The sequence below is a fragment of the Notechis scutatus genome, chromosome 2, assembly GCF_049901735.1.
Source record: "Notechis scutatus isolate UNSWTSFEM ecotype Mainland chromosome 2, rNotScu1.2, whole genome shotgun sequence".
NCBI lineage: Eukaryota > Metazoa > Chordata > Lepidosauria > Squamata > Elapidae > Notechis > Notechis scutatus.
In genome coordinates, this window is record NC_142010.1 from 3,577,611 (window position 1) to 3,591,774 (window position 14,164).

Consider the following 14,164-nt stretch of genomic DNA (forward strand, 5'->3'; position numbering starts at 1 on the left):
CCAGGCGGGCCCTCAAAGCAGCAGGCAGAGGTAAAGGCATTGGGGGTGGACAGGAGGCATGCGATCCGGCCCGCTGGATGTGCCATGTGGCAAGCAAAGACTGTTCTGACCCAAACCTTGTTCCAAGGAAACAAACACGAAACAGAGGTAACAGCAAAATCTTTTAATGATTTTTTACAAATTCTGTTCCTTCCTGGTTAAAAGGCTGTTTCAAACTAATGGTCTCTGATAAGAACGAGCCTTGCCAAGGTTGTGCAAGGCTTCCAAGAACACTTGATAAAGTTGCTAAGAAATAGTTCAAACACAAAGAGTCTCCAACCACAAACTAAGAGAGTCCAAACGTCCACAAGGCTTGAGTGCAAAAACTTCTTTGCTTCCTCTGGTTTCTCAGCTGGCTTTTATCACTTAAGGGAGGGGCTTTACTCCCGAGTCACCTGTGCTACTGCAGCTGCTCTTCAAGCAGCCCTGCGCGCACACGCACGCTGGGCACAGGCTCCTTGGGGGCCTCTTCATCACTGCTGCCAGCCTCCACAATCTCCGAAGGCAGCATTCCACTCCCTGATGGTCCCGGCCCCATCCCTGCATCACACGCAGGCCCCTAATTCTGAGTCCTCGTTCTCCAAGACCTCAGCCTCCGGCACCTGCTGCCGGCAAACCACAACAAGGGTTTATTTCTGGTTTCCTGCAATTGTCTCTGATAAGAACGAGCCTTGCCAAGGTTGTGCAAGGCTGCCAAGATAAAGTTACTAAGAAATATTTCAAACACAAAGAGTCTCCAAACACCAGCCAAGATATTTGGAACGTCCACAAGGCTTGAGTGCAAAAACTTCTTTGCTTCCTGCAAAGAACTCCGGTTTCTCAGCTGGCTTTTATCTCTGAAGGGAGGGGCCATTACCTTGCAGCCTTACTCCCAAGTTGCCTGTGCTGCTGCAGCTGCTCTTTCCTTTGAGCTGCCCTGCATGCACACGCACTGGGCACAGGCTCCTCGGGGGCCTCTTCATCACTGCTGCCAGCCTCCACAATCTCTGAAGGCAGCATTCCACTCCCTGATGGTCCTGGCCCCATCCCTTCCTCACACGCAGGCCCCTCATCTGAGTCCTCACTCTCTGAGACCTCAGCCGTCCGCACCTGCTGCTGGTGAACCACAACAAAGACAGACAGTGGGGTAGACTGCGTGGGCTTCCACCTCGCACTCAGACTCTGACAGGGGCATGACACAGTGGCAGCCTAAATCTCGTAGCCCTTGGTCTGAAAATCAGGACAAATAAAGTCCTCCCAAAGCTCCTAATCTCTCAGGTCAAAACTGAGCGATAACAGGTTTTCCTTGACCCATCACTGCAACTGAGCCCAACATTTCTGTTGCTACGCGAGACAGTTGTTCAGTGATGTTTGCCCCATTTTACGACATCCTTGTCCCAGTTGTTAAGCGAATCGCTGCAGTTGTTATGTGAGTAGCACAGCTGTTCAGTGAATATGGCTTCCCCAATTACTTTTGCTTGTCAGAAGTTTGCAAAAGGGGATCATGTGACCTTGGAACCCTGCAACCATCGTAAGTACGAGTCTGTTGCCAAAATTTTGATCAGGGGATCCTGGGAATGCTGCGCCGGCTGTTAAGTGTGAAAAACGGTCACAAGTCCCTTTTTTTCAGTGCCTTTGTAACTTCGAACGGTCACTAAATGAACTGTTGTAAATCAAGGGTTACCTGTAATTAATCTTTGCTGGGAACTTTGGTCCAAAAAGCTGCTTAAAGATGGGAAAGGCCAATGAAGTCCCTCCATTTGTGTGGGACTCCTGCAAGGTCAATATTATTGCCAGTGTTTACACCTTTGCTAATTTTTAAAGAAATCATTGCAAAACGATGTGAAATTGTCACTGTTGACCAGAACTCTGCATGCCCCATTGTTTGGAAAGGTACTCACTGCCCTCCCCTTTCCAAACATTTTGAGGGGAAAGATAAATACGGAGTTTGTGCAAGTGTTTTCTTTTTTCTTTTTAATCCTTTGTACTTTCGGTATTGAAACGAGCGATTGTAAAGGGCGTTCTGGGTTCACCTAGGAAATTCCTGCCATTGCGTAAGCACAAAAAAAGATCCGATAAGAGGAAAGAGAAATAAAAAATACCCATGGGTATCAGGAAATGGGGTGGTTTTAAATTAATACAGAAATGAGCACGTTATAGAGAGCATGGCTGATAACCATTCATGCAAACAGGCCAGCGTTCAAAAATATATCAAACATTCCGGCTTATCAAAAACAAACATACTCCATCACCCAGCAGGAACCACTGAACCTCTCAAGAGAGCCTCTTGAGATTGTCCTCAACTTCCAATCGTTTGACCGTTTAGTGACCGTTTGAAGTCACAATGTATGCAATGTAATTTCATTTTAATGTATGCCGATTAGTGTACATTTGAAGTGCCAATAAAGTATTGTATTGTATTGTATTGTATTCCTATTCCTATTCCTATCCCTATTCTATCCTATCCTATCCTATTCCTATTCTATTCTATTCCTATTCCTATCCTATTCCTATTCTATTCCTATCCCTATCCTATCCTATCCTATCCTATCCTATCCTATCCTATCCTATCCTATTCCTATTCCAATTCTATTCCTATTCCTATTCCTATTCCTATTCCTATTCTATTCTATTCTATTCTATTCTATTCTATTCTATTCTATTCTATTCCTATCCCTATCCCTATCCCTATCCTATCCTATCTTATCCTATCCTATTCCTATCCTATCCTATCCTATCCTATTCCTATTCCTATTCTATTCTATTCTATTCTATGCCATGCCATGCCATGCCATGCCATGCCATGCCATGCCATGCCATGCCATTCTTATTCTACAGTGCCATTGAAAAAAGAGACTTATAGCCATTTTTCACACTTTTGAGCATTCCCATGATCAAAATTCGGAGGCTTGGCAACTGGCTCGTATTTATGACCCAGGGTCATATTCTCCGACAAGCGCAATCATTGGGGAAGCCAGAATTCACTTAACAACTATATCACTAACTTAACAAGAAAGGTCATAAAGCGGGGGCAAAACTCACTTGACTATTGCCTTAGCTTTGCTTAGTGACAACAAATGTTCGGCTCCATTATGGCTGTAAGTCAAGGACCACCTGTATATTATAATTGGTTAAAGTTATGTGTAAACAGTAGCCTAAACACATACCTCTGCAACGTGCTACATTGCTTGGCTTTCCACTAGGATGGTGCATTGGAGTCCATTTGCCATCTGGCTGGCAGACCCGGCTGGGTGTGGGATACGGATAAGTGCCAGCTGGGCAGGCAAAGGTCAGGATGCTTCCTGGATAATATCCATTGGAGAGAGAGATGTCCCCGCCTTGGATAGATGCTCTCGGACAGGATGGTGTTCCATCAGGGACCAAACTTTGGGTGGCAATAGCTGCAAGGCAAAAGAAAGGGACGAGACCGGCTTTGGAGATGAAATATAAACCCTTTTTATGAGGTTGTCAAGGGAGGGAGAGAGGAAGAAGGAAGTCTATAAAATAGGTCTACGAACTCAAGGCCTGGAGGCCGGATCCGGCCCAGGGAAACAGCAAAGGACTGGCCCGGGGTGCCTCTGCCAGTGAAAACGGAGCCTGAGAGGACCCCTTCCGGCTCCGTTTTCGCTGACAGAAGGCTAGCAAAACTAAACTAAAAACAAAACAAAAGGAGAAATGTTTCCTCTTTTGCATTTGAGCATGCAAGAAGGCGCAGGAAAGAGGAAAGAAATAGAAAAAGAAGAGAAGATAGCGAGAAAGGAAAAATAAGGAAAGAGGGGGAAGGAAGAAGAAAGGAGAGGGAAGATGGAAGGAAAAAGAAGAAAAGGAAGGAAGGAAGGAAGGAAGGAAGGAAGGAAGGAAGGAAGGAAGGAAGGAAGGAAGGAAGGAAGGAAGGAAGGAAGGAAGGAAGGAAGGAAGGAAGGAAGGAAGGGGAAGGGAAGGAAGGAAGATTAAGAGAGTGAGGGAGGGTGCGAGGGAAGTCCTGCCTTAGCACTTGGCCACCACAGGTGCCCCCCACCGACATGAGTGATGTCGAACTGGCCACGCCCATCCCAGCCCCCTGAGGTCAAACACAATCCTGATGCGGCTCTCATTGAAATCGCGTTTGACCCCTCTGCTCTAAAGTAAGCCTTCTTCTCTGAGAGATCCTTATTACAGTCTTATTAAATAAATGGACTCTTAGGCAAACATTGGGGGGGGGGGGGGCGGGGGAAGAAATGCAGAGATTTAGCAGAATAACAGAGTTGGAAGGGACCTTGGAGGTCATCTAGTCCAACTGCCGGCTTGAGAAGAAGAGTCTATACCCTTTCAGTCTCTTCTTAAAAGCCTCCAGTGATGGAGCACCTACAACTTCTGAAGGCAAACCATTCCACTGGTTTATTGTTCTCACTGTGAGGAAATTTCTCCTCAGTTCTAGGTTGGTTCTCTCCTTGGTTAGTTTCCATCCGTTGTTTCTTGTTCTGCCTTCAGGTGCTTTGGAGAATAAGCAGAGGTGGATATTCAGCAAGTTCTGACCAGTTCTGGAGAACCGGTAGTGGAAATTTTGAGTAGTTCAGAGAACCGGCAAATCCCACCTCTGACTGGCCCCGCCCCCATCTATTCTCTGCCTCCTGAGACCCAGCTGATCGGCTGGGTCTTCTTTTGTTGCCCTGCACAGGAGAACGGAGCTGGAAAGCAGGCTAGTGGGGTAGGGAGGGAATGGGGATTTTGCAGTATCCTTCCCCTGCCATGCTCACCAAGCCACGCCCACAGAACCGGTAGTAAAAGAAATTTGAACCCTACCAATGAGAACAGCTTGACTCCTTCTTCTTTGCGGCAGCCCTTCTAATATTGGAACACTGCTATCATGTCACCCCGTGTCTTTCTTTTCAGTAAATTAGACACACCCAATTCGGGCAACCATTCTTCATATGTTTAATAATCTGCTTGCTTTGGGATATAGTATAGCTTAACTCATTGCTGCTCCATGACAGGCAGAAAAACGACTTCATCAATCCCTGCCTTCCAAACGGGCATTTCAACATTTTTAAAAAAAAACCCAAACCACAAACAATGTGATTTGAATCTTAAATTTGCAGATGGTGCAAAGTGTCTTCCCCTTCCATTTTTCTAGCTTCCATATTGCGGCTGCTTCACAATACTATTTCCTGCCTTCCCTGAAATAGGCAGATCTGCAAGAATTAGAATTAGGATGTGGACGAAACAATAAAGAATGATTGGAAATGGCCAGGCAATCAGGGAAACGAGACCGAAAGTAGAAATTGTGGATTGATGAACTCTGGGTAAATATATATATATCAAAAGTTGCTCTGGAAGGAAAAACTTCTGCAAATGGAGATAACAACACAACAGTTATGCAATGCTATATTTGTATCCTGGTATTTGTCCAAAGCACATACTTTTATCCTCATAACAAAATTGTGGCATAGGTCTGGCACTGGCTCAGCCGTTCCCACTTGTCCTCCTCCCTGCTAGTCTCTTTTCCCCCCAATTGTTTTCCAGTCCCTGAGACAGATAGCTTAAAGCAGTGTTTTTAAAATGTGGTCTAGAACCTAGAACAGTTGCAGGAACTGGATATGTCTAGTTTAATGAAAAGAAGGACTAGGGCAGACATGATAGCAGTCTTCCAATATCTCAGGGCCTGCCACAAAGAAGAGGGAGTCAAGCTATTCTCCAAAGCACCTGAGGGCAGGACAAGAAGCAATGGGTGGAAACTAATCAGGGAGAGAAGCAACTTAGAACTAAGGAGACATTTCCTGACAGAACAATTAATCAGCTGAAAAATTTGCCTCCAGAAGTTGTGAATGCTCCAACACAGGAAGCTTTTAAGAGATTGGACAATTGCTACCAACAATTGCTAACAAAAACAATGGCTACCCACCTGCCTTCCATTGAGGATCTGTATACTGCATGAGTCAAAAAGAGGGCTGTGAAAATACTTACAGACCCCTCACATCCTGGACATAACTTGTTTCAACTTCTACCCTCAAAGCGACACTATAGGGCACTGGACACCAGAACAACTAGACACAAGGACAGTTTTTCCCTGAATGCCAACACTCTGCTAAACAACTAACTCCCACAATATTGTCAAACTACTTAGTATTACTATTCTTCTTCTCATCCTATTACCTATCTCTTCCCACTTATTACTATAACCATGTTGCTTGTATCTTTACAATTTATATTATTTTATTTGTTTCCCTAGTATGATTTGATTGCTTATTAATAACCTATGACTGTCATTAAGTGTTGTATCTTATGATTCTTGATGAATGTATTTTATTTTTTCTTATGTAGACTGAGAGCAAATGCACCACAAATTCCTTGTGTGTCCAATCACATTTGGCCAATAAAGAATTCTATTCTATTCTATTCTATTCTATTCTATTCTATTCTATTCTATTCTATTCTATTCTATTCTATTCTATTCTATTCTATTCCTATTCCTATTCCTATTCCTATTCCTATTCCTATTCCTATTCCTATTCTATTCTTTCTAATTTTAATTCTAATTCAACCTCTGGGCCACCCCGAAGACTCTCTCTGGGGTCACCAATATAAAAATTATTCGCCTGCGTATGTTGAAAAAAAATGCAAAAACTCCCATCAAACTATCACAAGAAACAACATGGCATCAAATGCATCAATGTTAATTTTTAACTCCCACAGAGCAGTCTTGGAAGCCTAATATAAGAAAAAAATCCCACATGAGCATATAGACTGTGATCCAGTGGGCAGGGCAGGGGGCCATTGAAACCACAGCTCACATCCTACTACTATATACTGTACCTTTCTATAAGGACTCACGGAACCATCTCATAGCACCTCACCTGACAAGATATCCAGAAAACACCGATCTTTTTTTTATCTACAGTTGTTATCTGATCAACCTGGGTGTAGTCTCTTTGAATCTTGCTAGATTTTGCAAAATTAGGCCGACTGTCCATTGACAATCTACTATTAATTGCTAAATATTATCTTGCCTTTTTAGTTCATTTTATGTTATGTCTTGATGAATATATTTCATTTTTTTCTTTATGTACACTGAAAGCATATGCACCAAGACAAATTCCTTGTGTGTCAATCACAATTAGCCAATAAAGAATTCAATTCAATTCAATTCAATTCAATTCTATTCTATTCTATTCTATTCTGTTTTAATGCTTCTTATTTGTAATGCTGGTCTGTGACTGTAATAAAAAAATAAATTTAAAAAATATTTTTAACCAGGTCAATATTGATGAATAACTCATGTCAACAAAAGCTTCTGTGGGGTCCTCTATAATTTTTAAAAGTGGGAAGGGAACCTGAGGGGGGTGGGGTGGAGTTTAAGAAACATTGGCTTAAAGCATTTTCTGCTCTACTGTACATCTGAGTAGCACTTCCCACCCTCTACCCCCACATTCTGAGCTTGTCCAAGGGCAGTTTCCGAGTATAAAATCTGCTAGATTTTCTCCCCCAATACTTTGGGAAGGAGGTCGGAGCTTGGGAAGAGAGTTGCTGGCAAGAGGGGGGGGGGAAATTTCATGGAGGTTTCTGCCAAGTAAGAAAAGGCTCACAGAACTTCTGGGGAACAAATGGGAGACTGAAGATGGCACTGGGAAAAGCAGAACTGATGACGTTCAAGAATAGACTGGACAACCATTTATGTGGAATGGTGTAAGGTCTCCTGCCTTACTAAAAGACCTCCAAGGTCCCTTCCAGCCCTAGGATTCTATGATTTTATGACTGCAGTGGAAGGAAGAGCTGGCAAATAGACTGGTTCTTCATAATTCCTCTCTGGATAAGGAAAAGACTAGAGATCACCCATCAGTGCTCCACACAGCTGCTCCTTGCAAGGAGACTACAAGACAGCATCTCCAGCAGGTTTTGCTGATCAGTGCTGAAATGACCAGGTTTTTAAGGATTTCTTTATAGAGAAGAAATGGGATATGAGAAGAAGTGATCGTTCGTTGTATTCTAAGAGAATGTGATATACTTGTAATGAAGGGAGAAGTCGCTTTTCTTTTTCTTTACCATATTCCTATTTTTTTTCCTTTTCTCTCTGATTTTCTTCCTACCTTTTCTGCATCTTCTATTTTTTCTTTCTATGCTTTGATTGTTTTTAGTTTATATTTATTCTTTGTTGTTATAACTGTATAGTTTTTTTTTAAAAAAAAATAAAGTTACTATTAAAAAAGCAAGCTCCAAGGCTCATTCTCAGGCAGTGCAGCACAAACCTGTTGTTTTTTTTTATATCATTTGTTTGTGATGTCTCTGCCTCATCTCCAGCTTGTAGCTGAAGCTATTTAAACTTGTCTTTGTTAGCGTTTGCAATGTTCCAGTATCATTTTCCCTCTTACCAGCCTAGTTTCTCCCTTGGATACAATCTTGGCATGCTTCATCAATGATGATTCAAATCAATCAAGTGAACTACACGGGCCAGGTTCCCACAACACACTGGGTGAAAACGTGGCTTATTTTGTGTTTCAGTTTGTTATGTGCAAGCTCAGCTTAGATCTCCTGTGGGGAAGAGGTCCCATCAAATTCTTTTTTGCTGGTTTATTTCCCTTTACGGGACTTACGACCACTACTCAGCACAAAATAACAGGTTTTTAGAGATAATTTAAAAGCTTGTGTGGGTTGGAAGAATTTAAATTTCTGAGCATTCCAAAGAGCAGGCATGTTTCCTATGCCCATCGTATTAGATTGCTTAATGGATGAGACAGAGGGACGCGATGGCTCAGTGGCTAAAACGCTGAGCTTGTCGATCAGAAAGGTCGGCAGTTCGAACCCCTAGTGCCACGTAACGGAGTGAGCTCCCGTACCTTGTCCCAGCTTCTGCCAGCTTAGCAGTTCGAAAGCATGTAAAAAATGCAAGTAGAAAAATAGGAACCACCTTTGGTGGGAAGGTAACAGCGATCCATGCGCCTTTGGCATTTAATCATGGCGGCCACATGACCACGGAGATGTCTTCGGACAGCACTGGCTCTTCAGCTTTGTAACGGAGATGAGCACCGCCCCCTAGAGCCAGAAATGACTAGCGCGTATGTGTGAGGGAAACCTTTACCTTTAATGGATGAGACACAATCTCTGCCTATTGTGTTGGATTATACACGGTGGACAAAAATGAGAGGACAAAGCTGTTCCCAGGAAGATAACCAGGTCACTTATGGTTTCCTAAGTGATAACGAGCATCCTGAATTGCATTCAGCAGCTAAATGATAACCAATGCAGCTGTAGTGGAAGCATTACATAGGCATACCAAGAGTCACTTCTAACTGCTCATGCTTCTGTGGATCATCAGTATACTAAGGATGCCTGACCTCACCCAGAGCCCTGAGGCAACCCACAAATCATAGGCTCAGGCTGGACCTTTTTCCACCTGTCAACACTAAATGGAAGTAAGACAAACACAGCAGCACATTAAGTCCAGAAGAATGTCATGACTGATACACTGACTGAGAGTTCAAGAAGTCAGTTTTGCCCCCATTATATGACTTTTTCTTGCCTCAGCCATTAAGTGGATCACAGCAGTTGTTAAGTTAATAACCCGGTTGTGAAGTGAATCTGGCTCCCACCACCACTTGACTTTGCTAGTTAGAAAGCCGCAAAAGGGGATCCCATGACCCCAGGGACACTGGCATCGTCATAAATACGAGCCAGTTGCCAAGCCTCCGAAAATTTCGACCGCGGGGATGCTGCAAGGGTCATAAGTCACTTCTCTTAGAGCTGTTGTAACTTCGGTCAGTAAATTAATGGTTGTAAGTCAAGGACTACCTGTAGAATTCCCATTCCTGTTCTACTTGCAGTAAATCTCACTAAAATGGTGGGATCTACCCAGTGGTGGGATTCAAAAATATTTACTACCGGTTCTGTGGGCGTGGCTTGGTGGGTGTGGCATGGTTTGATGGGCGTGGCTTGGTGGACATGGCAGGGGAAGGATACTTAAAATCTCCATTCCCTCCCCACCCCACTAACCTGCTTTCCAGCTCCATTCTCCTGTGCAGGGCAACACAAGAAAACCCAACCAATCAGCTGGGACTCGGGAGGCGGAGAATAGATGGGGGTGGGGCCAGTCAGAGGTGGGATTTGCCGGTTCTCTGAACTACTCAAAATTTCTGCTACCGGTTCTCCAGAACTGGTCAGAACCTGCTGAATACCACCTCTGGATCTACCAGAGAACAGGCTTGGGGCACATAGAGGTTCTAAAGGTGGAAAGAACTTAATGGGAATTCTGCACAGGATTAGAATCCCAAACCAGGGAGAAGAAGAAGCTAAAGACTAACGGAGGAGGGAGGTGTCCGTAAGAACAGAATAACAGAGTTGGAATGGACTGTCAGGAAATCTCTCCTTAGGTCTAAGTTGCTTCTCTCTTTGATTAGTTTACATCCATTGGAAACCAATCAGAGCTGAAGAAGCTTCTTGGATGGGAAGCGAAACATCTTCAAAGAAAAACCAGAATGTCCAGTTGCCTCTTGAAAAAAAGCACCTTTGGGATTTCCACCCATTGCTTCTTGTCCTGCCCTCAGGTGCTTTGGAGAATAGCTTGACCCCCTCTTCTTTGTAGCAGCCCCCCTGAGATATTGGAACACTGCTCTCATGCCTCCCCTGGTTCTTCTTTTCATTAAACTAGAAAATGTCCAAGTCCAGCAACTGTTTTTCATGTGTTTTAGTCTCCAGTCCCCAAATCATCTTGGTTGCTCTTCCCTGTATTCTTTCTGGAGTCTCAACATCTTCTTTATACTGTGTCGATCAAAATTGAATGCAGTATTCCAAGTTTCTTTATATGTTTTAGCCTCCAGAGAAAATTCAGCATCCCACAATCAAATGGCAAATTGCAATTATTGAAAAGTGGGAGGGGGGAGAGAGAGAGAAAGATACAGAGAGAGAGAGAGATGACAAAGAGAGATGAGATAGAGTGAGATATAGAGATGAGAGAGATGAGAAAGAGAGGAGAAAGAGAGAGGAGAAAGAGAGAGATGAGAGATACAGAGACAGATTAGAGAGATATACAGAGAGATGAGAGAGAGAGATGAGAGAGATGAGTGATACAGAGACAAGAGAGAGCGAGAGAGAGATGAGAGATGAGAGAGAAAGAGAGAGATGAGAGATACAATGAGACCAGAGAGAGAGACAGACAGAGAGAGAGACAGAGAGAGACAGAGAGATGAGAGAGTTGAGAGAGATGAGAAATACAGAGAGACGAGAGAGAGAGAGAGAGAGAGAGAGAGAGAGAGAGAGAGAGAGGGAGAGGGAGAGAGAGAGAGAGAGAGAAGAGAGAGAGAGAGAGAGAGAGAGAGAATGTGTGTGAGAGAAGAGATGAGAATGAGAGAGAACAGAGAGATGAGAGAGATACAGAGAGATACAGAGACGGGAGAGAGAGAGATGGAAGTGAGAGAGAGAGAGAGAGATGAGAGATACAGAGACGAGAGAGAGAGAGAGAGAGAGAAGAGAGAGAGAGACGAAAGAGTGAGAGATGAGAGATACAGAGAGAGAGAGAGAGAGAGATACAAGAGAGAGAGAGAGATGAGAAATACAGAGAGATGAGAGAGAGAGAGAGAGAGTGAGTGAGAGAGAGAGAGAGAGATGAGAATGAGAGAGAAAGAGAGAGATGAGAGAGATACAGAGACAGAGAGAGAGAGAGAGAGAGATGGAAGTGTGAGAGAGAGATGAGAGAGATACAGAGACGAGAGAGAGAGAGAGAGAGAGAGAGAGAGAGACGAAAGAGTGAGAGATGAGAGATACAGAGAGAGAGAGATGAGAGATACAGAGAGAGAGAGAGAGAAATACAGAGATACAGAGAGAGAGAGAGAGAGAGAGAGAATGAGAGAGAAGAGAGAGATGAGAGAGAGAGAGAGAGAGAGAGAGAGATACAGAGAAACGAGAGAGAGAGAGATGAGAGATACAGAGAGACGACAGTGAAAGAGAGAGAGAGAGAGAGAGAGATACAGAGACAGATGAGATACAGAGATGAGAGGGAGAGAGATAGAGACAGAGATGAGAAAGAGAAAAAAAGAGATAGAGACAGATGAGAGAGAGAAAGGGAGAGACACACACAAAAAGAGAAATGAGAAAGAGAGAAAAAAGAGAGATACCGAGAGAGATGAGAAAGAGGGAGATATGAGAGAGTGGGGAGAGGGAAGAGATGCTTTGACCGCCCCCCTTCCCCGCCCAACTCATCCCCGCGCCCCCAACCCGGGCAGAGCAGCGAGTTGGCAGCGTCTTCCCACTACCTGCCACGAAGCTGGAGAGAAAACAGAATTCCTGGATCATGTTGAGGCGCCGACGAGCCCCGATCGCCGTCCGTTTTCCAACCCGCGGCCGCAAACGTTGCCAGGGACGGGAAAAGCCGCTCTGCTTTCGGTCCGCCTTTCCCGCTTGAGGAAAGAAACTAAGCGGCGGCGGCGGCAGCGGCGGGGGGAGAGGGGGGGAAATCGATTGGTGGGGGGGAAGGAGAATTGCGCAAACTTGGTCAAAACCGTTCCGCAATTTTCTCGACTTAGCTAAATCCTGTGGCTTTTCTCTGGCTTCGAGCGGATCTGAGTCGCTGAGGTTTGGGGTTTGGGGAAATCGAGGCTTTTCCTTCCTTTATTTTAACCGATCCTGATCGAAGCTGCCGGGGCTCAAGTGAGGTGGGAGAGAAAAATCCTGACATCGAAGGGATTTCTCTCTCACACACATCCCGGGTCGGGGGGGAGAGAGAAAAATACAATTCGATCACATGAGCGGTCGCGCATCCACACGTGACGTAACCGAGCGACACGCGTTCCGTCCCCTGCGGCGACGTTCGCACTTGGTAAAGAAGCTGCTTTAACTGGGTGGGTTAAAATTGCTGGCCTGTGGCTTCCGCGTGGCTTTCTCGCTCGGCCCGGCCTTCCTCCCCACCCCCGCCTTGATTTCCCGCAAAATTTTCCTCAGTTTGCGATACTTCAAGTTCGGGGCAAACCTTGCCCGACTTCGGTGAATAGCCTGGTTTTTTCCCATCCCGGTTAGGTGGAGTTGCATTAACAAAGGGACTCAAACAAGATCACGTGAGGTAATCTATTGGGGACAATAAGATATACCTCAAGAAAGCCTTAGGAGGACCACACTTGGCACACTGCACCCAGTTGTTATATTATTAAAAAAAAAAAAAGATGTTGAGACTCTAGAAAAAGTGCAGAGAAGAGCAACCAGGATGATTAGGGGTTGTTGTTCGTTGCAAAGTCGTGTCCGACCCATCGTGACCTCATGGACAACGTTCCTCCAGGCCTTCCTGTCCTCTACCATCTGCTGGAGTCCATTTAAGCTCACTGCTTCAGTGACTCCATCCAGCCACCTCATTCTCTGCCATCCCCTTCTTTTTTTGCCCTCAACTGTTCCCAGCATTAGGCTCTTCTCCAGTGAGTCCTTCCTTCTCATGAGGTGGCCAAAGTATTTGAATGATTAGGGGACTGGAGGCTAAAACCTACGATGAACTGTTGCAGAAATTGAGCATGGCTAGTCTAGGGACAGGGTGGGAAGCCGGTCAAGCTGCTTTCCAAAGCACCTGAAGGCCAGACAAGGAATAATGGATGGAAACTGAACAAGGATACAATGCAATCCTTGCAATCCTAAATTGCATTAACAGAGGGATACAATCGAGATCAAGTGAGGTACTAATACCACTCTATAAAGCCTTAGTAAGACCACACCTAGAGTACTGCATACAGTTTTGGTCACCACACTATAAAAAAAAGATGTTGAAACTCTAGAAAAAGTGCAGACAAGAGCAATCAGGATGATTAGGGGACTGGAGACTAGAACATACGATGAACAGTTACAGCAGAGGTGGAATTCGACCGGTTCAGCCCAGTTCTGATGAGCCTGTAGGAGCGATGAGCGGTGGAGACTGAACCGGTTTTCTCCACCGTTCTGGTGTTGGGCCCACCCGCCCGCCTGGGCTTCCATACTCACCTTTATCCTCTGAATTTGAAGCGCAGCTGCTTTGAGCGGCACAGAAGAGTGCCGTGTGGCAGTTGCTGAAGCGACCGGGATCGTGCAGGCTTGCAGGAAGCGAGTTAGAACGCCTCTGCGCTTGCACAAACGCCTCTGCAAAGCGCGCCCACCAAGCCACGCCCACTGAACCGATGGCAACAATATTTGAATCCCACCACTGGGTTACAGGAACTGGGCATGGCTG

At 44.9% G+C, this 14,164-nt stretch overlaps 1 protein-coding gene across 1 annotated transcript in view; it reads right to left on the reverse strand.

Annotated features, from left to right (window-relative positions):
• C2 (complement C2) overlaps positions 1-12,806 on the reverse strand; it is a 67,057-nt gene extending 54,251 nt beyond the window's left edge. The window contains exons 1-2 of the mRNA XM_087952955.1: positions 12,237-12,806; positions 3,186-3,419 (exon numbers count right to left, since the gene is read on the reverse strand). Coding sequence (XP_087809081.1) covers positions 3,186-3,419; positions 12,237-12,276 — 274 coding nt within the window. The 5' untranslated portion in view covers positions 12,277-12,806. The remainder of the gene's footprint in view (positions 1-3,185; positions 3,420-12,236) is intronic.
• Positions 12,807-14,164: the final 1,358 nt, after the last annotated feature.